We start from the raw sequence: 20,767 nt of genomic DNA, 5'->3' as shown, positions 1-20,767 counted from the left end.
TTTAAGATCCTGGATTTTTTTTTCTCTTTCTCTTTTTTTTTTTTTCCTTCTTTTTTGACACATCTTTAAAATGTTCGCTTTGAAGACAGCAGCAAACAAGGTCGCTCTTCCTGCCACTCGCGTTGCCTCTCGTAGATGCATTTCCTCTTCTACTGCCAGAAGTGGTAACTATTTTTGATATCTTGATCGATTTGACAGTAAATAACCTTAACTTTTTTTCGTAGCTTTCAACTCTACTCGTTTGGCTCTTAACGCTGGCAACAAGTTTGTAAGTAGAATAGTAGGCATAGTAAATTACATATATTGATATATATAATAGACTTCCAACATCCTTAAGGATGCCTATGTTTCTTCTGCTCCTTCTCGTTTGATGTTCTTTAGTAAGAAACCTTCAAAAAAGAGAAAGAATGCTTGATATTCATGCACTTTATTAGGCCGTCGTACTATGGCTACTGAAACTGGTGGCAAGTTCAGCCGTGGTAAGCCCCACGTCAACATTGGTACTATTGGTCACGTTGATCACGGTAAGACTACCTTGACTGCTGCCATTACCAAGACTTTGGCTATCGAAGGTGGTGCTCAATTCATGGATTACAACCAAATTGATAAGGCCCCCGAAGAAAAGGCTCGTGGTATCACCATTTCCACTGCCCACGTCGAGTACGAAACCCCCAACCGTCACTATGCTCACGTTGATTGTCCCGGTCACGCTGATTACATCAAGAACATGATTACTGGTGCTGCTCAAGTAAGACAAACGAAAGAAAGAGAGAGAGAGAGAGAGAGAGAAAAGTTGAATTAACGATTACTGTAGATGGACGGTGCTATCATTGTCGTCTCTGCCACTGATGGTCAAATGCCTCAAACTCGTGAACACTTGTTGTTGGCCCGTCAAGTTGGTGTTCAAAACTTGGTTGTCTTCATCAACAAGGTTGACCAAGTTGACGATCCTGAAATGCTTGAACTTGTCGAAATGGAAATGCGTGATCTCCTTTCCGAATACGGTTTTGACGGTGAAGCTACCCCTATCGTCAAGGGTTCTGCTCTCGCTGCCCTTGAAGGCCGTGATCCCGAAATCGGCGAGAAGCCCATTAAGGAATTGATGGCTGCTGTTGATGCACACATCCCTACTCCTGTCCGTGATCTGGACAAGCCTTTCTTGATGCCTATTGAAGATGTCTTCTCTATCTCTGGTCGTGGTACTGTCGCCACTGGTCGTGTTGAACGTGGTGTTGTCACTAAGGGTCAAGAAGTCGAAATTGTCGGTATGGGTGCTCCCACCAAGACCACTTTGACCGGTATTGAAATGTTCCGTAAGGAATTGGACCGTGGTGAAGCTGGTGATAACATGGGTGCCCTTTTGCGTGGTATCAAGCGTGAGCAAATCCGTCGTGGTCAAGTCTTGTGTGCTCCTGGCTCTGTCAAGTCTCACAAGAAGTTCATGGCTCAAATCTATATCTTGACCAAGGAAGAAGGTGGTCGTCACACTCCTTTTGTTAACAACTACCGTCCTCAAATGTTCGTTCGTACTACTGATGTCACTGTCAGTCTTACACACCCCGAAGGTACTGAAGACCCTGAAGACAAGCTTGTCATGCCTGGTGACAACGTTGAAATGCAATGTGAACTTGTCTATGATGTTGCCCTTGAAGATGGTCAACGTTTCACTATTCGTGAAGGTGGTAAGACTGTCGGTACTGGTGTTGTCACCAAGGTTCTCGAATAAAGTAGAGGATTTCCTATTTACTGTATATAATATTAATCACAGCAAAAAAGAAAAAAGGGTTAGCATATCATTAGAAATAAATAAAAAGTGTTCAAGTGTAAAGAAATGGAATTCATGTGATGAATAAGCGCAAAAGATGTTACACACTTGAAAGAGAATAAACTTTTCTCCAGGTGATCAGTTTACTTTTTCCTTTTTCTTTTTTTTTTTCTCTCTCACTTTTCTCTTTTCTTTACATCATTTTATTTTCTTTTTGCTATCTTTTTCACTGAACAAAAGAAAAAAGCAATGGCAGGTAAAGCATATCTATTTTTTTATGTTTAAGAAAAGGGGGCAAAAAAGAGATTATTATGCAAATATGATTAACAATAAAAACTTCAGATCTAGGTTTTTATGACTTTTCAGACAAACGAGATGAGCAAGAAAGGAACAACAATATGAAAGAAACAATAGCAGTAGCCATTGTAGCACATACCGAGGAAAGCAAAGATCATAATGATATAGCGGTACTTGAACAAGACAGTCAGAACGAAGACCAACTTCCGCCTTACACAGAACAAGACCAGTCTGTAGTTTTACTTCAGGGTACTGAATATCAACAAAGCAAGAGAGAAGGTAGTTGTTAGTGAGACCATCATAAGACAGAAACTATGACTAACTTTCGTCGTATGACACAGTCATTGATAATTTTGATCTCTTCCAAAACAATGAATCAATCATGACAGCAGAAGATGCAACATCATCGATTACAGCAGGCGGAGAGGATAAAGAAGAGGAAGAAGAGGAAGATCTGTTAATGAGTAGTCTATTACTTTCTCCTTTAGAGAAACTCGTCAAGTTTAGCCAGAGTGCCCTCGTCTTACAAAGGTATGAACGCATGCAAGATAAAAAAAAACAAGTTGTGCTGACTGTTTTTGTTTGTTTATCAAGGTTGGTTGTGGCACGAGAAATTTCAGCTTTGCTTTCTGAAGCTAGTGCTCAAGAAGCAGTGAATTTAGTATTGCCCATCATTTTTCGACTAAGCATAGATACAGATGATGCAGTAAAAGAGTCCCTTGCTGGAGAGTTGGATAAGATCATGCATTTTTACTATATGGTAATAAGCGCAAAAAAAATGACAAGGAGGCATAGTAACAATAGAGTATAGAATGCACCACCCTCATTCAACAAAGAAGATGACAACAAGCCACATATGCCACAAAATACCTTTGCGCCCATGATCATTGATTTTCTATTGGATCAAAATACTACCCTTGCTTCCATCACACAACAATCGGTAGTTGCAGTTGCAACAGAATTAGCAGACACACCAAAAGACTCGGATAGATATCGGCTTAATCATGACATTTTGAACTATGAAATCTTTGATGGTATTGTAGTACAATTGATCCACATTTTCAAAGGCAAAGAGACAAAGGAAGACGAAGAAGAGGAGGGAATAACCGGGAAAGATTCTCCTACGATTACGCCAGACACTTTGGTCACTAATAATAGCAGTATTCAATTAAACGGTGTTAAAGACACGACAAACAAGGCTAAGAAAGAAGAGTTGATTACAAACAACGATCTTTCTATCGAGATTTCATCTGGTACAAATGTCTTACTAAAGAATTATGACAATGGAGGAGTAAATCTTGCCAAAATGAGTTGCTTGATGGTATGTTGATTGAATTTTGACAACTCTTTAATTCTTGTGTAGCTTGTGTCAGCATTAGCTCAAGCATTCGGTTCTAATGAATTCACAGAACAAGTGCTGCCTATAATTGAAAGCTTAGTGGCTGATTCTATGCTATATGTTAGAAAAGAAGCTGCTGCTGCTATAGGAAATGTTGCACTTGTTGCACCTCCTTCTGTTGTTGTTAAAAGACTGGTAAGCTATAGATGCATTTGTGTGTATGTTGTTCTAATTTTTCTTTCTAGTTGCCCCTCTATCTGACTTTATCAGTGGATACAATTTGGCATGTAAGAAAATCATGTGTATTTACCTTACCACTTTTGTGTGAAGCGCTACCTTATGAAATCAAAAAGAAAGTTGCAGTAGACAGTGTTGAATTGTTCAAGAACGATGCTTCTAGAAATGTACGCAACTCACTATCGGATATTATGGGTGAACTTATATCCAAGTTTCTGCCTCCTGACTGGAAAGAAACTGGCCGTTCTGGTGATGTGCCTAAACCGCTTTTAGAATTCTTTATATCTCTAGGAAATACCACGGTGTCAAATGCCAATCAAATGTTCAAAGTTGATACAGAGCGTATTCACAGTTGTGCTTACAATTTTCCTGCTGTGGTCTTGACTGCTGGTCGAGACTATTGGGATTCACACTTTAAAGATACCTATTTGGTACTGACAAAAAATTACCAACTCAAGGTGAGACGCACATTCGCTTATTCATTACATGAAATTGCGCGAGTTATTGGGCCCGAAAGAACAGAACGCGATCTTGTACAGATATTTGCTTTGTATTTGATGGACTTGGATGATGTGAAGCAAGGTGTGCTGGAGCATTTGTTTGATTTTCTAAGTGTGTTGGATGTCAGCTCTAGAAACGAATATATTCCTATCTTGGCCGAAGTCTGGGATGGTGTCATGAACAATTGGCATTTGAGAAATATTCTTACAAGCCAGCTTCGAGATATTGCTATGCTTTTTGATGCATCTCGAGTGGTAGAACATATCCTGCCTTTAGCTATCAGAACATGCCATGATGAATATGCCGGAGTAAGAGAAACTGGTGTGGATATTGTAAGTCAGTTTTTTTGATTCAAAGTCATGATATTCAATACGACGGTTTAGTTTCCTACTATTCTAGATATTGTCAAAAGAACTGTGGATGAAGGAGGCGAGAATCTGTCATTTATCGGGGATGAAAATGTGGAAGAAGAAGAAGATCAGTTTATTCAAAAGCAAAAGTATGCGCTAGCACTCTTAAGTCATGTCATGGAGAAACTAGATGAGCTAGTTCGGTTGCCAGGATATCGTACTCGACTTATGTAGGTAGAAGAGAATGAGACTTTCAGCTAATGAATCATCCAGATTTGTCCAGATTTGCAAATCTTTACTAGAGGCGGGTATTAGTCCTACAGACTTTGCATCTTTCTTTTTGCCAAGAATAGCATTACTAGCCAAAGACCCTGTAGTTAATGTACGAATTGCCGTCTCCAAGGCAATGCAAACATTGTGTTCTATAGGTAATTAGATTTGAAAAACAATAGTAACTGAACAGCACTGCCTAGATGGCTACAAGCAAGATTTAGAAGCAATAGCATACCTAGATGAAGTCGCTTTAGAAGAAAACTCAAGTCCTTGTCAAATGCTACAAGATATACTCCATTATTTATCTACAGATGAGGATTCTGATGTTCGCTTTTACATCTCAGAGTTTGTGTCTGAGAAACTTGTTGAAGATCTGCAAATCACATCAACAAGAGAAAATGATTGGGTGCAAACAGAAGCCACAAACAAGAAGCAGGCAGAGTTTGTCTCTTCTCCTCCAGATATACCTGCACATCTGATTTTACCATCCGCTCATTCTCAAGAATATTCTAATAATGACCCAATGATGACTGATGCTGAAAAAACAATAGAATCAGTAGCTCTGTCGCCAAAAGAAGTGTTTGATGCGCTTAGTGAGGATTATATGGATGAAACTGCATCAGTAGAATCACCGATGGAAATTGTGGAGGATAATGACATTAACGATACAAAAGAAGGGCATTCTGTTATGTTACATAGTAAAATGAATGATCAAGAAGTCTCTTCTTTCCCTCAAGATAGTGTATCTATTGAAGATCATGATTATGATGGAGACCTAATTATGATAGGAGAATATGATGCTACTTGTTCTGAGAAAGAAAGCACAGAAGTTAAAGAGAAGGCACAGCATGTTTTCTTGTCCAAAATTACAGCACATGTTGTCATAAGTAGTCCTCAAAGTACGCCAGCAAAAATGGCCGTATTATCATCTAATGAAGCCTAACTATTCATATTATTTGACTATATATTATATATACTTTTACATACCTCATATTTGTTTATTAATTCCTTAATCTGCTAAAAATAAAGTGCCTTATTTTTTATTGTATACATAGTCAAATAATTAAAGATTAAAATTAACACACTTTGATTATCAACAGAAAAAATAAACTTTTGTCTGTGCGTTGTGTAACGAGAAACAAATTCATTGTAAGCTAAAAGTATTGATTGGCTTGGATTTCAGGTTTTTGCTCTGAGATACGATGAGTACATCTTCAACAGAAGATAATCATGTCGATCATTGACGTATTCTTGTATAATTTCTTCAAAAGAAAGTAAATCAAAGAACAGCACTGACAATTTTTTATTTTTTCTAATTAATTATCCTTGAAAACAAAGACAGATGTCTTTTGATATATTTAGCTATATAATAAAATATGTATACAAGATAAATTTAAGCAGTTTGAACCTCCTCTACTAGTTCTAGACGAGGTCCGTTATTTCTTTTACCAGCATTTAAATGATTTCTTGGTAAAGGTGGGGAATCAGATAAAGCAGCGTCTGTATCAGACTGGATACTCTTTAGCAAATCTTCTGCCAAAATAGCTACAGATTCGCTCTTTTGCATTCGTTTCTCACGAAAGGTAGACGACCTTTCGTTATTTCTTGTTCTCTTAATACTAGTATCTAATTCACCAGCCCTCAGTTTATCCAATAAATTATCCATGATATTCTTGTCATCATCCAATCCTGCTTGATTTGCTGCAAAAAAAAAAAAAAAAAAAAAAAAAAAAAAAAGTTAATACTTCCAATACCATCATTTTTAATCCTAATATTACCATCGCTTGTATCAACACCACGAAGTCTTTGTGCTTTGATCTTTTCCTTACGAGCTTCTTCTACACGTCTAGCCTTTTCCATACTCTCCAGCTTCTTTCTAGCAGTGACGTTGTCATTCATTGCACGCTAAAGCTATGTCAGTATTCCACTCAATATGAGCTATCAAAATCCTTACCTCCCAACTTGATGTGAATGTCTTAAAGATGCCAAAGAACTCATCAGGCTTCATTTGTTCAGGATTTTCACCATAATAAGTAACAACATCTTTATACGCCACATCCATGGATGTATATCGAACTTCAAGCTCTTCAAACTTTTCAATGGCTTCATTTCTAAAGTTTCTCATGACTTGAGCATAGTTGTCTCCTTCAGGTTGTTCTTCATCCTCTGGATAATGGTTTTCTAACTCTTGAATAAGTTTTTGTAGACCTGTACGAATTTCGTTGTAATCCTTGACCATATCTTGCAGTGTAACTAAATTGATTGAATGAATAGGTGATGTCTAAATGCAAGCAAAGATATTTACCTCTACAAGCATTGCCACTTTCTTGAAGATCGTTCAAGAAACCATGCAGACGAGGGAATTTAGATTCAACTGAGTCAACTAAAAAGTGAAGCAAAGTCGTATTGCCTTCTGTACCTTTTGTGTCAACAAGCTATAAAAGATGACAATGAGCATACATAGACTATTATTTTTTTTCTTGTTTTACCTTATTGATACTTGTGATACGAATGCCAAAAGCGCCACCTTGAAAAGTGCTTCCGTTCATAAAGTTACCCATAACAAGGATAAACTAAAATTGGAGTTTAATAAGCCTCTCTCTAATTATGTTTATACCTTTAACAGTTCCTTGAAAGAGGTGGATTCTTTAAGAGCAATAGAGGCTTCCAAAACAGCTGTCATATTCTATAGATCATTTAGTATTTTTGATAACGCTGTGCCAAGTTGTTTGCTTACTTTGGAAAGTTGTTGATGTCTTTCTGTAAATGTTGTACGGAACAACATGGTGTCAATTCTTTCTTTGTAACGATTGATTTTCATCATCTAAATAACGAAATTATGAGAAATTGTACTTGATTATATTCCTATATTACCTCTACGCAGAAAGTATCTGGCTTGGATAGGTTTTCTAAATCTTCTTCCGATGCACTCTTAACAAATACAGACAGTTTACCTTGTTCATCTGCAGTGGGTACATTTGTTTGCATGTTAAGCAACAAGTTCTCTGTCATGATATGATCATCCACAGCTAATACAGCTTTTGCCATTTCAGGGAAAGAAAGATTCTTGAGTTTGGAAAGGATGGCAATATTAATATTGTATGCTTTCTTGGGATCTAAAATACAAATCTCTTGCTTCTTTTCTTTCGTAGGTCGCTTTTTGCGTTCAATCACCTTTTGAGCAAACAGTGTTTCAATGGAACTAAAGATACCCATCGTGTCGAGCTCATCTTCCAAAGCATCTTCGTCGATCTCGTCCGTACTCCAAATTGTTTTGCCGACAAAATTGGCTTGGATCTTGGTCCATTGAAGAGCACGCGTCTTGACGTTGGGTTGATGACGGATTCTCTTGCGGGGAGGACCCATGGGAGCAAGAGGAGCTCCAGGTGGAGGAGGAGCGCCTGGAGCGCCTGGAAGAGGAGGTGGTGGTGGTGGAGCGCCTGGAGCGCCTGGAGGAGGAGGAGGTGGTGGTGGTGGAGCGCCTGGAGCGCCTGGAGGAGGAGGTGGTGGTGGTGGTGGTGGAGCACCAGCATCTGCAACACTTGGTTGAGGAGGAGGTGGCGGTGGAGGAGGTGGAGGAGGTGGAGCACCTGCAGAAGGAGCTGATAGCCCAATTGGAGGAGGAGGAGGAGGAGGAGGTGGTGGTGGTGGTGGCGGCGCTGCTGCTGCTGTTTTTGAAAAAGACGTATTGTTGTCTATGACAGCTGGAGGTGATGGAGGAGGGGGGATGGGAATATTGGTATTATCTGAAGAGATTACTTGAATAGGCGGCAATGGAGGAGGGGGAGGAATATTAGATGCAACTGCTTCTACTTTGAGAGGTTCATTCAGAATCATGTCTGTCTGAGAAGGTTGAGGAGCTGGTCGAGTGGACACATTGTTTTCTTGGGCAACCTTTTGTACTTCATCCTCATATACCTTTTTATCTTCAACAATTGGTGCATGTTCTATCGAGTTGATCGTTGTAGCTAATCCACCAGCAGGTGGCAAGCTAACATGTTGGTTGTTGTGTTTTCTCAATTTGTGCTCTAACTCGGCTGCCAATACACTTATTGGTTTGTCTGTGTAGTCGTCTAATATAGAATCTGTAATATCATCATCTCTTAACAATTCATTCAATTGTTCTTTAAACTCTGCGTTCATTTTGATGCCATCTTTCTTTTCATCTAGAAGTTCGGTAGTAGCAGCATCATCTAACCAAGTCTTCTTTGCTCCATTGACGGGTATACGACGAGTGGAGCCAATCAAAGGAACAGTTCCTGGTATGACGAGTCCTGCTGGACCACCTCCACTTCCGCCAAGTTGACCCTGCAACGATGACTTGAATGATTCTGACAAGCCTTCTGCTCGAGGAATTATTTTCTGTTTTGAGTTAGAGACAAGAAATTAACTCTTTGACTTACATTGTCCTCTTCTTGTTGTCCTGGCCTTCCTTCAAGGATAGCTTGTGCTCTTAATCGATCGTATACTCTTGTAACTTCATCTCGTCCTAAAACAAACTGACTGTTTTGGGCATCTTTGGCAACACCATCCTTTTTATTAGCATCTATTGCTGTAGCATGGATTTCCTTCAACTGCTGATCTAAAGCTGCTATATTCATTTCATATTTCTGTTGAGTTTCTTTTAATTTCCTTTGAAGTGTAGCGATAGTTTTACGGGACATACGCAGCAAGTCCTCTAATGAATTGTTTTTGTTACGCAAGACACCAATCAAGCCATCTCCTTTCAAACTGATTTCTGTCTCCAATTCTTGTTTGTCTTTAATGGCTTTTTCATACATTTGTTTGGCCTCTTTTGCTTCTTGCAGTGCGACATTTAGTTGGTCTTGCTCTGCAAATTTGTCAATCAGCATCTCCACTGACCAACCCATATTGCCAGAGATATCTTCGTTTTTTAAACCCTTTCTATCCATGACTACTTGTGTAATTAATTTGTCCAGAATTTGAAAGTATCTGACTCTAATCCACGATTAGCCTATCCATTGATCCTGATAAAAAGCACTTACTGCACATCTCCTTGAGCCTGAATCATAAGCATATGTTGTAAAGCACTCAGAAAGAAATTGTAACTACGTGTTCCTTCTACTCTTTCTAGGATTCTTTCAAAGCAAGAGCGAGGATCATTCATGTTTGTCAAGATGGTCTCGTTATAGATTTCCATGATTTCATCCACGTCATTTTCACTCATTTGTTGATAGATATTGATATGTCTCCTGAGCTGTTCATTGTTGAAATCCAGCATTTTTCCAGTGATGGATTCCAATCCACTTGCATTCATTTGATTTCGAAGATGAACACGCACCTCTACGTCCTCAATTACGGTGACAAGCGAGTTGATCAACATCATGTTGGATAAGGCAAAATCAGCAAGCTGACTATCAGGTGCGCCAGCGCCTACAAATCGCTTTACTTCCTCACTCGCACCGACAAGACTGCCCATTCTGCCTCTACCATCCAAGGTAGCATCCAGCAACTTAAGCCAAGCATCGAACCGACCAAACTCGCCCAAATGATCACTTAGTTTATCAAGGCCCTTGAGTACAATCTCTTGTCCTTTAGGTAAATCAACATGACATACAAAAGCCAGGATTTCACAAACAAGCTTTCTGGTTTGAATGGGCGGAGATACAAGTGACAGTACAATATGATAAATGCATTGAGGATGAGAAATCACTTCTCGAGCACCCCACTATAGAAAACATAAGTATATTGTTTTGTTATACCATGAATCAACTTGCCCTATTGTTGATGAGTGACTTGAAGCATTTCAAGATCTCAACTTCCATCTGAAGGTCTGCTTCTGTCCTATATTTACAAATCATCATGAGTCACAAGTATTACTCAACAAATGAACATTACTTTTCGTCTCGCATGTTTAATGCTCCAATGACATTAGTAATGATTTGTAGACCTTTCAGTTCAATAAACTGTCGCACCCAGCTAAGAGGCATTGTTCTCAAGCTGACAGCTAAATGAGCAATCAATCGAGGTGTGACTCCTTTCATATCAGGTTCAAGAAACTTTTCGACATAAAAATCAGGGGAATTTTTGTCGGCTTGACCAATTGCAGTCATGCTTTCCCTGTTGTTTAAATTATTCGTGCTGCTTGTTGTATTTGAAGAAGTGGATGAAGGAGTAGGTGCTGTTAAATCTACCTGCTTATCTTGTGACACCATCAACCATTTTTTTTCTGTGGGAAATCCCAACATGACCGACCTAGCAGCTGCATCATGAATACCTCTTCTTGTCTAATGAAGAAAAAAAAATATGAGTGTGTCAGTACTTGTGTTATTTTGGAAATGAACTTGCCAGCATTTTTTCAAACATTTCTTGTACTTCGTTCTCTGAAAACCCGCCATAATCAATTGAATTATTTCGTGAATCAGCTAATAAGAAATATAGAGCATTAAAAAAAACAAACACTCGAAGAAAATCTTACGTCTCATACTGCCACCACTAAAACTGCCGCGATGAGAGTCATCGTTAGAAATAGATGAGGATCTTGAAGAATAGTAAGGACCTGAAGAAGGAGTTGCTGGAGTTTTGTCGTTTTGAATGGAAGACTGTCTAGGCAGACTAGGCGTCGAAATCGATTCAATTTCTTTCCTCTTTGTCTTTTTTGTGATATTGAATAATTCCATACAACAGTAGGAAAGAAAAAAGAAGCAAGGAAAAGAGAAAATATGTTTAATTAAACTATAAAAAAAGAAAAGGCAAAGAGACACAATAGTGATTTTTAAATGCTGTGTAACTATCCCACAAGTAAAATGTATAAAGTACCAAGTACATTTCTTTGGGGGTCTTGTTTACATAAGCTAATAAAGTGCCAGTCTATAGGAGGAATAAGACATCTTTCTTTGTCTTTGTATTTTCAGTAGACCAAAAAGATACACTTTTTTTGTCCTTTCTTTTTTAACTATGAGTTACACGAACTATATATAAAACAGTTCTTTTGCAGTTTTTGAAAATGTGCCCAGCGCAATATGTAATTAGCCTTCAATAGGAAAGAGTGGAATTGGATTCAGGGGCAATACGTCTTGACGACTGTAGCCATAAATACCAGTTTCCATAACGACCCGCCATAGCAACTATAACTTTAATAGGAAAGAATTTTTATGATGCTCATAGTAAGCATGTACTTTTCATATTCGTGCTGGAGAATGTAGATCAAAAAAACGCTGCATTACCTACATGTGCTTCTGTGCGTATGTTTAACGAGAGGATAGATAGTCGTGATTCAAAGTCAGTAAATGAACAACTACATCATCATCACCATTACCATTTTCTTTCCTTTTCTCTTACCAATATAAGAAAAAAAAGAATGGACACAAAACCTCCATCAAAACCGGAAGAGAAAAAAGATGACAATTTGCTGGCGACTACAGTCAAAGGAGCATCTTATCTCATCATGCTGCAATTTATATCGCGTATGCTGACATTTTCGCTTAACCAAATCGTGATACGTTTTACTTCAAAAGCAACATTTGGTATTGCCTCAGTCAATTTGGAACTATTATCTTCGACTATTCTTTTTATTTCTCGAGAAGGTTTTCGTTCAGTCCTGATCAGAAAGAGTAAGAATCAGCAATCGATTCTCAACCTGGCTTATATTCCTTCATTCTTTGGCCTCATCACCACTATTGCCGCGTGCTTATATTATTTATCCACCATATCTTTAGAGGAGCAAGCGCAATTTCCTTACTACAAGACTGCTGTCTTGTTATATGGTGCAGCCTCTTTCCTCGAACTCTTGGTTGAGCCGCTGTTTATATTAGCACTCAATAATTTATACTTCCAGCTCCGTGTAACAATAGAAGGTATAGCTGTAGTCTTGAGATGCCTAGTCACATTTGCATTGACGCTCTATTTTGCTGGAAACGAAAAGCTTGGGATTCTAGCCTTTGCCATTGCGCAATTGGTATATGGGTCGACCATGATGATTGGATACTTGGGCTACTTTCTGTACAAGGAAAAGTCGATGACCAAACTGTTACCAAGCAAGATTGATCAAGGAGAAAAGAGTTATTGGTTCGATAAGGCATTGCTTCATTTAGGCTTTACCATGACAAAACAATCTTTTCTAAAACATGTTTTAACTGAAGGGGATAAAATGCTGATATCCATTTTAAGCTCTTCACAAGATAGAGGCGTTTATGCATTTGTTGTGAATTATGGTTAGTGCGCATTCTATATGACGTTTTTTATTTATATACTTCTTTAGGCTCATTGATTGTCCGTATCGTGTTTCAGCCATTAGAGGAGACAGGCAGAACGTTTTTTTCAAAGGCGTTATTATCAGACAATAAGAAAGGAGAAAATGAAGTTACAACGGCCAATATTTTAGTATTGCTTATCAGATTTCATGTTTTGTTGGGCTTGATCTTTATCTGCTTTGCTACCAACTACACTTCAACTTTGATCGACTTGTTGGCTGGCAAGAGCTGGTCATTAGGAGAAGGAAATGCACCTGGAGTACTGGCCATGTATTGTATTTATGTTCCATTTATGGGTATCAATGGTATTACGGAGGGTTTTGTACAAGCAGTAGCTACCAAATCTGATTTGACTAAATTAAGCTATTATATGGTCCTATTTTCTACCTGCTTCATGGCCTCTGGTATCGTATTTATGTATGTGCTGGAATTAGGTGCTATCGGTTTGATCTTGGCAAATATGGTAAACCTCGGCATTCGTATCGCATATAGTTGGTTCTACATTTGTAGATATTTTGATAAAGTTTCGCTTTCTGTGCGTCAATGGCTTCCTCATACTACAACAGTTGTTTCATTTATGCTGGCCTGGACCATAACTTATTGGTCTCAAAATCACCTGGGTTGGTATACCTTGAGTCAAAAAATGGCTCATATCTCTGTGGGCGGTGTTTGTTTTATTATTGTTTGTAGCGTGATGTAAGTCGATACTTTTTTTTTTGTATTTTGCTGATCAACCTTTGTTTGTTTAGATTATGGAAAGAGAGGGATTTAATTGGTGATGTGAAACGTTTAAAGAATCACAAGTTTGATTAGTGAATTTTTTTTTTTCTTTGAGACGATCAATAACTCTCAATGTACAAGAAATAAAATTATCGGACTTGCCCAGAAATAAGGTTTGGTTTAACTATAGAAAGGCACCTGTTTCTTTTGTGTGTCATCTTAAGTCGGGAATCTACTTTTCTTTTCTTTTCAAAGGGGAAAATGTAAAGAGGAGGCAAGAAAAAAAGAAATTCAAAAGAACAGTAGATAATAGGAGAGTATGTAAAAAAAAAGGGAAGGAAGGAAGGAGGGAAACAAAATGACTTTCATGGTGAGATTATCATAAAGAAAATTCAGAACATTTTAATTGTTGTACAAAGTAATTGATAACCTTTCTCCTTTTTGCATTTATTTCATATAAAAGGTCTCATTATTCGCATGTTCTTTTTTTTAATCTCTATCTTTTTCTCTCTCTATTTTTTTTCTTCTACTAAAGAAACCCATATCATTCCTTCCTTATTTCAAATGTTGTTTTCTCGTTCAGTTTTAACACTTTCATGTCTTGTGTTTACTGTTATAAACGCAGCTCCTATTCAGTCCACATTTAATACTGATGTCTTGACAGAAACATCAAAATACGTGCCTAAAGCAGGCTTCTTTTTGATAGAAAGTTTATCAGAATACTATGAAAACATTGTAGATCAAGTTATGTTGGATGTTTCTGAAGATGCCTTGTCCTTTATTCCTCAGTCCATTAGCCATGGTGAAGTAGAAGGTAGACTTATTGTTCTTATTTCACGATAAACTAAAACCAGACATTCTTATAGCTCGACAATTAGCGCAAAAGTCATTGAATCGTAATCTTAACTTTATGCGTGCAAGTTTGCTTGCTTCTGTGAATCCACTTGTGTCTACAGATATTCCTCAAATTGCTGGCTTAACCGACATTCAAAATGAATCTGCTCTCTCTCTTTCTTCTGAAGAGGAAAGATTGCATCAAGACACCCAAGATGAACTCGAAACTGTCTTATTAGAATCTATCTTGACTCTCAACAAAAAGATCAGTCATCAACTCGGCTTGATTGTGAATGCTGAACAGTCTTCTTCCATCTTAATTCGCCAAGCCAATACCCATCCTTCAACAAAGAGTCAAAACAATGCTGGACCTACTGTGATTACTGTTGAGTGGAAGCTTCGTCAACCTTTCCAAATTAATGTCCACCGTGAACAAACCATTCAACAATACGATACAACATCCGAGTCCGAATGGCTTTATCGCCAATTAGCATCCGTTGAAGTCAATTTACTAAATGAGTTCAATGATCGCGCACAGGACGCTGTTCAACTTGTTATGGAAAGCCTTTCTCTTGATATCTAATTCTATTTAATCACACTAATAACCCGCCCCCTTTCTTTTTGATTTGATTCCCTTGTTCGTATATTATTGCTTCTCCTTTTCTTTTATTCTCTTTTTTTCAAGCAACATTGTATTATAAAATGACAGCTTCATTTATTTATATTTAATAAAGAGCTATATCGACTAGCCATTCAACAGTTACACAAGTAATTTAGTTTGTTTATTAGATTACACAAGTAGAGTTTTTATTCCCCATTTATAAAAAAGGCACATGTATCTTGGACAAATGTTAAAACCAAAGACTGACACTAAAACTAATATCAAGTGATTTCACAAAATGCCACCATTTCGGCTGCATAATAAAATTGTTAACATACCATAAACAATCACAACTTCTAACTTACAGGTACATACAGCACTTGACCTTCTTCCAGTACACATTCAACATACTGCACTCTGTCAAACAATGGATATAAATGAGTGTCGGGATGTTCTACATCGACCTAAGAAGAGGGGATACAATCAGCTAATTAAAGTATATAATGAAATTATTATTTACTTGGCTTGTGTTGTTCATTAAACCGTCTCGTGGGTACACATAGGAACTTTGTTCTGGTGAAATGAGCTTAATATATTTACTCCCAACTACTTGGCATAATAAATTATGATACGGATCATGGTGTAAAGGTGACACTGTATTTTTCGGTCCAAACCATGCATTCTTGATCACATCGTCTGTGTGTGATGTGTACAAATCATTTAGGTTTGGCTTGATGTAACAATAGTCAGGGACAATAATGTCTCTTTCTAATTGTGGTATTTGATAAAACAAATCATGTTGAGCCAAGTAAGCTGTCGTATCTGATTGCTGAACAATATGCTGCTCAACAAAATCGGAAAATCGTATCATTTTTTGACTCCAGTTGGTATCTGTATATTGACTGCCAAGCTCTACAGGAACGATACGATCCGAAGCAATGGACAACAAGTAATCTATCGATGTCCAGGGATGCTCGTTGAATGCTGGCCAGTGATCAATCAGGCCTTTCGATATAATGAATGGTGTAGGCCTCTCGCTGTTACAGTGCTGCAGAAACCATTCAAAGCTAGGTGGCTCAGCGAGTTTTTTGATTGGGCAATCTATTCTTGGTAACAAAAGACGGTTAGCCTTAGAAAGTGTTCTGCGCATGCCATTTCTGTTTCTTCCGTTTGTTAACCAGCTTTGGAGGTGTTCCAATATCACGTTGGTCGCGCATTTGCGATCGACTCCCGGTGCTCCGCTGACGATAGCACAAGTGTCCAGATCCATCATGGTCTTTTGTACCTGAGTTTCCAGTGCCTTGAAATTCCCCGTCTCTATGTTTGAGAGGGAGTGTAACTGAATCAATGTCTTTAAAAGCCCGGCATCCATCAACATTCGACGCCAGTGGAGGGGCACATCTTTAAAATGGTAGCACATGATTGACTCGTTGCAGTAGTCAATAAGAGCGTCGGCTTTTACTAAAAGTGCGCAATCGGTCGATGACTGATTGAGTAAACTGTTCAGAGTAGATTCAAACAAAAAGTGAACTGAAGATCCGCAAGTCTTGAGATCTAGAGTTTGTTTTAGAGAAAGGTTCGGCTTCAAAACTAAATATAGTGTTTTACCTATTCTATTCTCTTTGTCTGCGAGTAGCTCAGCAAGCGCGTCGTACAACTCTCGAAACGATTGAAGCATTGTTCGAGACAAATTCCAAAAAAAAAGCAAGAGAAAAAGAGAAGCGCGTCTGAGTAAGCATTACTCTTAAAATAGTCATCAAATGCTTAATTTCAGCAAGCTATAGAATAGGCACACAGCTAAAGATGATGTATGAAAGCCTATTTATGCAGTATCACTGAGGGGTCTTAGTCATCTGCAATTACTTCAAAAGAGCTACAAACAGCCTGTTTTGGATTTATAAGACTATACTTTTTTTCATTTTACCCTTAGGTACCACGAGGATTTTCATTGTTTTTACAAATCCATGATTTTGAAAGCGACAGAGCAATTTTTACCAAGATATACTCTGGTAAAAAAAAAACATTCATCAAAGACTGTAGAATGCATTGAAAGTTTTAGATTCAGAAAATGACAGCAAAAATATTGCAAAATGATCTATTATATTCAGGAAGAAAAAAAAGAGTGTTTTGAAGGTCTAGCTCGTCCATTTATTGACCATTTCAACCTTTTTTTTCTGCATTTTTAGATACTTCAACTTAATATATACTTATTCTGCTATAAATATATGGCTTTATATCTTCATCTTGGTGCTTTTTTATTTAATTTATTGAATTTCGTTTTGAATTCTCATGAAATTTATGTTTCTTTTATTGCTTTTTCTCAACCAATCACAGGCTCGGGTTTTATTGACACTCGACTGCACGCATTGTTGTATTGACGCGCCACATAATGTTTTCAACATCTTGTTTCTAATAGAAAGATGGAAGAAAATTTAGAGAATGAACATTTCGATTACATTGTACTTGGTACTGGCTTGATAGAGTCCATATTAGCCGGGTAAAGAGACGCTTAATTCAAAAGTAAAAAACGTCTTTATTTACACTGTTCTAGTTCACTTTCACGAAGTGGTAAAAAAGTACTTCATTTAGATAGCCATCAAAACTATGGTGGCAATTGGGTAGTATTCGGTTTCCGAGAATTAGTTCAATGGTGCTTGGATCAAGCTCAAGGTAACTCATTGGCTTGTTTTATTGCCTGATGACTCACATATTTCATAGAGACAACCCGACCTTGCATAGGTAGATGAACTTCTTTACTCGACAAGCTTAACTGATATCGTCTGTCTATAGAGGAGAACAAAATAGATTACGAAAATAGTTATGCCTCCAATTTCCGTCATGTCGAACTACACATTCATGCTGAACAGCCAGTTGAGGATGAAACAATGTCTCTCCAGCCCTCTTCAAGTTCAGATCAATCGCTTTTTGATGCTTTTTTCAAAGATCAGCCTAACAACATAGGCAAGAAACAGCTTTTTATTGACTTGTTAAAGCATTCTCGTTTGTACAATTTGGATTCAACACCTAAACTGCTAGGTTCTCGAGAGGATCTCGTGGAGGCGTTGGTTCGTAGTGGCGTTGGACGCTATCTTGAATTCAAAAATGTAGACGATATCTATATTTTTGACAAGGCAAAAAAAGCATTAGAGAAAGTGCCAAGTTCAAAAGAAGACGTCTTTACTAACAAATCAGTTACCTTGGTTGAAAAGAGAAAACTGATGAAGTTTTTGACGTTTGCAATGGAGTCAAACGAGCAGGATCCTTTGTTAGAAGGCACAGAGCAAATGTCTTTTGCTCAATTCTTGCAGGATAAGTTCAAGATGAGCGATAAGTTACAAGAAGCGATTGTTTATGCCATTGCCCTTGTGGATCAAATTGCCTCTGTCAAAGTGGGTTTACAGACCACACAAGCGTTTGTTAAAGCAATGGGTCGGTTTGGCAAAGGAGCCTATTTGTGTCCGCTGTATGGTGGTGCTAGTGAGATTGCACAAGCATTCTGTAGAATGTGTGCAGTTTATGGTGGTATTTATATGCTTAACCAGCCCCTTGATCACTATTTAATGGAAGAAGGCAAATGCGTTGGTGTAACTACTACAGATGGAAAGCAATTCAAATGTGACAAACTTATTGCTGATATTGACTACTTAAGCCCCTCTTGGTTGCCACAAGAACAAGCGTTAGGGTAGATATTGGCCATAGAGTATATTCCATCTCACGTTGATGTTTATAGGACATGGATCTCAAGAGCCATGATTGTCACAAGTAAAGATGTGCCTACATCCATTGGTTATAGCGTATTCCCACCTGGTGTATGTGGTAACTCAGAGCCCATCTATGGTATTCACCAGAATGAAGAGAGCATGGCTTGTCAAAAAGGACAATGTAAGCAAAAAAAGGGGGGAGGGGATTTATTCATACTTTATTCATGTATTTCATGTTAGATGTAACCTATCTTTGGACTACCTCAAAGGAACCTTTTGTCCTTAAAGAAGCTGCTGATTTACTTACCAAGGACACTATATTCACTGTGTTTTATGAGCAGTATGTACGCAATGCTCCTGAAATGACTGAATTACCTGCCAATGTGATACCATGCAGTGATCCTGATGTAACTTTGGATTTCCAATCTGCTGTTACCGAAGCAAAAAGTTTATTTTATCAATGTGTAGACACAAGTGTAGAATTTATGCCTGCAGCAGAAGAGCAGGAAGATGATGATATTTTATAATAAAAGAAACTAATTCACAAGAAAGAACATATACACCATTTGAAGAGCAGCAATTGTGAGTAAGAACCACAAACGTCTTTTACGTTGAGGGTTCATGGTAGAAGGACCAGCGGCTGCATCAGGTAAAATAACATATCGCATTGAGCGAAGCTACCAAAAAGTCAGTCAAAATGATCAAATCGTATAAATGACTTACCAAAAAGAAACTAATACAAAAACCAGTATAGAAGAATACAATCCATGAACCATAGCCTTTGCCTCCAATCAATCGAGCAATGTCTGTGACAATAATACCCACAAACTTGTATCCATAGTAAGACAACAAATCCAGCATGGATGCTTCAAATGGAATACTCAAGAAATAACAGCCTAATCTTGTATAAACAATCTCCCAAAAAACAACAGCAACTGAAGTAGAGACAGCAATGTATAACAGTTCAGGATGGAAACTAGCATTTAAGTTAGAATCAAGGGCACATTTAGATGTTCTTACTTTTTGTGAAGACCAGCGGCTAAACCACAGAGCAAAACATATGTCACAACAGCCATCACTGTTTGGGGGGAGTAAATACAAGCTAAATATGCATCTAGGCAATCTTACCAGGAATATACAAATCAGGCGAGTTCAAGTCTTCTCTAGGTGGTTTGAAGCCTTCCATTTGACCTGTTTCTGATCTCATGATCAGACGATTCCAAGACTAGTCCATGATTAGCCTTTCTTCCTTAAAATTAACGCGATATACTTACAGAGTTTCTCCAGGGAAACATCAAGAGGCGCAACTTGTTTATGACATATGTGTTGCTTACATTAAAGTAGTGCCTCAGTGCAGGCATATTGACCCATCTATTAAACTAATGTGGCTCATGAGTACACTAATCACGCTAACTGTCAACTTACATTCTTTTCTACATAAGCAGAACCCTGAGCCATAGCATTGCCTGCAAATTGCATACCCATTTGAGCAGCGGGATCATTAAAACCAAACTGAGTGTATAAGTTGCCTTGTTGTTGTTGTTGTTGCTGAGAAGGAGTATAAACATTAGGATCATATGTCTGATGCATCTTTTGTTGCTGTTGCATCATGGGCTGACTATATTGGTATTGCTGTTGTAAGTTGGGAGAAGGTGTTGACTGTACTGCTGTACCAAAATCAGGAATAGGGTGTTGAGGCACAGGATGTTGAAGAGGTGGTGGTGACTTAGAAGGTATACCGTAAGGTTGATTTGAATATGAAGAATGGCTATTTCCTGCACTGGAAGAATACATGATAAACGCGTTAAACAAAAAAAGGTGAGGGGGAAAGAGAATTCTAAATTGTAGCCCATACTAAAGTCAATTTGATTGGCTCAGATGTTTAAGCAAATGACATCAAGTCATTCAATACCTATACGCATAAATCAGTCTTTTT

The 20,767-nt window shown here is 38.1% G+C and overlaps 9 protein-coding genes across 9 annotated transcripts; 6 read left to right on the top strand and 3 right to left on the bottom strand.

The window, feature by feature from the left end:
- The first annotated feature begins 26 nt into the window (after positions 1–26).
- On the top strand, positions 27–1,903 carry B0P05DRAFT_557504 (elongation factor Tu). The gene is made up of 4 exons (XM_051580034.1): positions 27–164; positions 225–268; positions 320–748; positions 815–1,903. The coding sequence occupies exons 3-4, from the start codon at positions 446–448 to the stop codon at positions 1,724–1,726; spliced, it is 1,215 nt and encodes a 404-aa protein (XP_051431270.1). The 5' UTR covers positions 27–164; positions 225–268; positions 320–445; the 3' UTR covers positions 1,727–1,903.
- Positions 35–592, top strand: B0P05DRAFT_252196 (uncharacterized protein). Its single transcript, XM_051573341.1, has 3 exons — positions 35–164; positions 225–268; positions 320–592. Exons 1-3 carry the CDS (start codon positions 71–73, stop codon positions 413–415), a joined length of 234 nt encoding a protein of 77 aa, XP_051431271.1. The 5' UTR covers positions 35–70; the 3' UTR covers positions 416–592.
- A 23-nt stretch (positions 1,904–1,926) lies between the features above and the next one.
- Positions 1,927–5,796, top strand: B0P05DRAFT_557503 (armadillo-type protein). Its single transcript, XM_051580033.1, has 10 exons — positions 1,927–2,021; positions 2,108–2,341; positions 2,404–2,593; positions 2,657–2,822; positions 2,874–3,383; positions 3,426–3,596; positions 3,647–4,471; positions 4,523–4,719; positions 4,763–4,917; positions 4,963–5,796. Exons 1-10 carry the CDS (start codon positions 2,015–2,017, stop codon positions 5,703–5,705), a joined length of 3,198 nt encoding a protein of 1,065 aa, XP_051431269.1. The 5' UTR covers positions 1,927–2,014; the 3' UTR covers positions 5,706–5,796.
- Positions 5,797–6,037: 241 nt separating this feature from the next.
- B0P05DRAFT_252088 (uncharacterized protein) lies at positions 6,038–11,703 on the bottom strand. The gene is made up of 14 exons (XM_051573340.1): positions 11,202–11,703; positions 11,072–11,148; positions 10,622–11,010; positions 10,501–10,567; positions 9,769–10,451; positions 9,166–9,721; positions 7,637–9,124; positions 7,500–7,586; positions 7,380–7,448; positions 7,252–7,335; positions 7,068–7,197; positions 6,717–7,015; positions 6,541–6,667; positions 6,038–6,463 (listed from the first exon to the last, which is right to left on the bottom strand). Exons 1-14 carry the CDS (start codon positions 11,401–11,403, stop codon positions 6,156–6,158), a joined length of 4,566 nt encoding a protein of 1,521 aa, XP_051431268.1. The 5' UTR covers positions 11,404–11,703; the 3' UTR covers positions 6,038–6,155.
- A 380-nt stretch (positions 11,704–12,083) lies between these two features.
- Positions 12,084–13,675, top strand: B0P05DRAFT_477636 (Rft protein-domain-containing protein; the record flags this gene model as incomplete). The annotated part of the gene is made up of 3 exons (XM_051574976.1): positions 12,084–12,579; positions 12,778–12,940; positions 13,204–13,675. The coding sequence occupies 3 exons, from the start codon at positions 12,084–12,086 to the stop codon at positions 13,673–13,675; spliced, it is 1,131 nt and encodes a 376-aa protein (XP_051431267.1).
- A 519-nt stretch (positions 13,676–14,194) lies between these two features.
- Positions 14,195–15,304, top strand: B0P05DRAFT_557489 (uncharacterized protein). Its single transcript, XM_051580032.1, has one exon. It carries the CDS (start codon positions 14,606–14,608, stop codon positions 15,110–15,112), a length of 507 nt encoding a protein of 168 aa, XP_051431266.1. The 5' UTR covers positions 14,195–14,605; the 3' UTR covers positions 15,113–15,304.
- Positions 15,305–16,968, bottom strand: B0P05DRAFT_557486 (uncharacterized protein). Its single transcript, XM_051580031.1, has 4 exons — positions 16,739–16,968; positions 15,651–16,684; positions 15,496–15,594; positions 15,305–15,443 (listed from the first exon to the last, which is right to left on the bottom strand). The coding sequence occupies exons 1-4, from the start codon at positions 16,806–16,808 to the stop codon at positions 15,381–15,383; spliced, it is 1,266 nt and encodes a 421-aa protein (XP_051431265.1). The 5' UTR covers positions 16,809–16,968; the 3' UTR covers positions 15,305–15,380.
- Positions 16,969–17,418: 450 nt separating this feature from the next.
- On the top strand, positions 17,419–19,516 carry B0P05DRAFT_251914 (GDP dissociation inhibitor). The gene is made up of 6 exons (XM_051573339.1): positions 17,419–17,627; positions 17,682–17,800; positions 17,849–17,869; positions 17,921–18,812; positions 18,861–19,012; positions 19,072–19,516. Exons 1-6 carry the CDS (start codon positions 17,551–17,553, stop codon positions 19,356–19,358), a joined length of 1,548 nt encoding a protein of 515 aa, XP_051431264.1. The 5' UTR covers positions 17,419–17,550; the 3' UTR covers positions 19,359–19,516.
- B0P05DRAFT_477630 (YIF1-domain-containing protein) lies at positions 19,368–20,625 on the bottom strand (the record flags this gene model as incomplete). Its single annotated transcript, XM_051574975.1, has 7 exons — positions 19,368–19,508; positions 19,555–19,807; positions 19,852–19,909; positions 19,960–20,056; positions 20,106–20,210; positions 20,257–20,445; positions 20,497–20,625. The coding sequence occupies 7 exons, from the start codon at positions 20,623–20,625 to the stop codon at positions 19,368–19,370; spliced, it is 972 nt and encodes a 323-aa protein (XP_051431263.1).
- Positions 20,626–20,767: the final 142 nt, after the last annotated feature.

Source organism: Gilbertella persicaria, assembly GCF_025201335.1.
Source record: "Gilbertella persicaria strain CBS 190.32 chromosome Unknown B0P05scaffold_47, whole genome shotgun sequence".
Taxonomy (NCBI): domain Eukaryota; kingdom Fungi; phylum Mucoromycota; class Mucoromycetes; order Mucorales; family Choanephoraceae; genus Gilbertella; species Gilbertella persicaria.
Note: the sequence above shows the minus strand (reverse complement) of the source record. Positions and strands in the feature narration are given on the sequence as shown.

Excerpts from the sequence above, each read along its gene's own strand:
- B0P05DRAFT_252196 (XM_051573341.1), top strand. The coding sequence starts at position 71 with ATGTTCGCTTTGAAGACAGCAGCAAACAAGGTCGCTCTTCCTGCCACT. Across the intron at positions 165-224 it reads CTCTTCTACTGCCAGAAGTG|CTTTCAACTCTACTCGTTTG; the intron begins GTAACTATTTTT and ends TTTTTTTCGTAG. Across the intron at positions 269-319 it reads TTAACGCTGGCAACAAGTTT|ACTTCCAACATCCTTAAGGA; the intron begins GTAAGTAGAATA and ends TATATATAATAG.
- B0P05DRAFT_557504 (XM_051580034.1), top strand. The coding sequence starts at position 446 with ATGGCTACTGAAACTGGTGGCAAGTTCAGCCGTGGTAAGCCCCACGTC. Across the intron at positions 749-814 it reads TGATTACTGGTGCTGCTCAA|ATGGACGGTGCTATCATTGT; the intron begins GTAAGACAAACG and ends CGATTACTGTAG.
- B0P05DRAFT_557503 (XM_051580033.1), top strand. Across the intron at positions 2,342-2,403 it reads TCAACAAAGCAAGAGAGAAG|TCATTGATAATTTTGATCTC; the intron begins GTAGTTGTTAGT and ends CGTATGACACAG. Across the intron at positions 3,384-3,425 it reads CCAAAATGAGTTGCTTGATG|CTTGTGTCAGCATTAGCTCA; the intron begins GTATGTTGATTG and ends ATTCTTGTGTAG.
- B0P05DRAFT_252088 (XM_051573340.1), bottom strand. The coding sequence starts at position 11,403 with ATGGAATTATTCAATATCACAAAAAAGACAAAGAGGAAAGAAATTGAA. Across the intron at positions 10,568-10,621 it reads TTAAACATGCGAGACGAAAA|GACAGAAGCAGACCTTCAGA; the intron begins GTAATGTTCATT and ends TTGTAAATATAG. Across the intron at positions 6,668-6,716 it reads CATTCACATCAAGTTGGGAG|CGTGCAATGAATGACAACGT; the intron begins GTAAGGATTTTG and ends ACATAGCTTTAG.
- B0P05DRAFT_557489 (XM_051580032.1), top strand. The coding sequence starts at position 14,606 with ATGCGTGCAAGTTTGCTTGCTTCTGTGAATCCACTTGTGTCTACAGAT.
- B0P05DRAFT_557486 (XM_051580031.1), bottom strand. The coding sequence starts at position 16,808 with ATGCTTCAATCGTTTCGAGAGTTGTACGACGCGCTTGCTGAGCTACTC. Across the intron at positions 15,595-15,650 it reads TAATGAACAACACAAGCCAA|GTCGATGTAGAACATCCCGA; the intron begins GTAAATAATAAT and ends CCCTCTTCTTAG. Across the intron at positions 15,444-15,495 it reads GTCAAGTGCTGTATGTACCT|CCGAAATGGTGGCATTTTGT; the intron begins GTAAGTTAGAAG and ends TTTATTATGCAG.
- B0P05DRAFT_251914 (XM_051573339.1), top strand. The coding sequence starts at position 17,551 with ATGGAAGAAAATTTAGAGAATGAACATTTCGATTACATTGTACTTGGT. Across the intron at positions 17,801-17,848 it reads GTGCTTGGATCAAGCTCAAG|AGACAACCCGACCTTGCATA; the intron begins GTAACTCATTGG and ends CATATTTCATAG. Across the intron at positions 19,013-19,071 it reads GGCTTGTCAAAAAGGACAAT|ATGTAACCTATCTTTGGACT; the intron begins GTAAGCAAAAAA and ends ATTTCATGTTAG.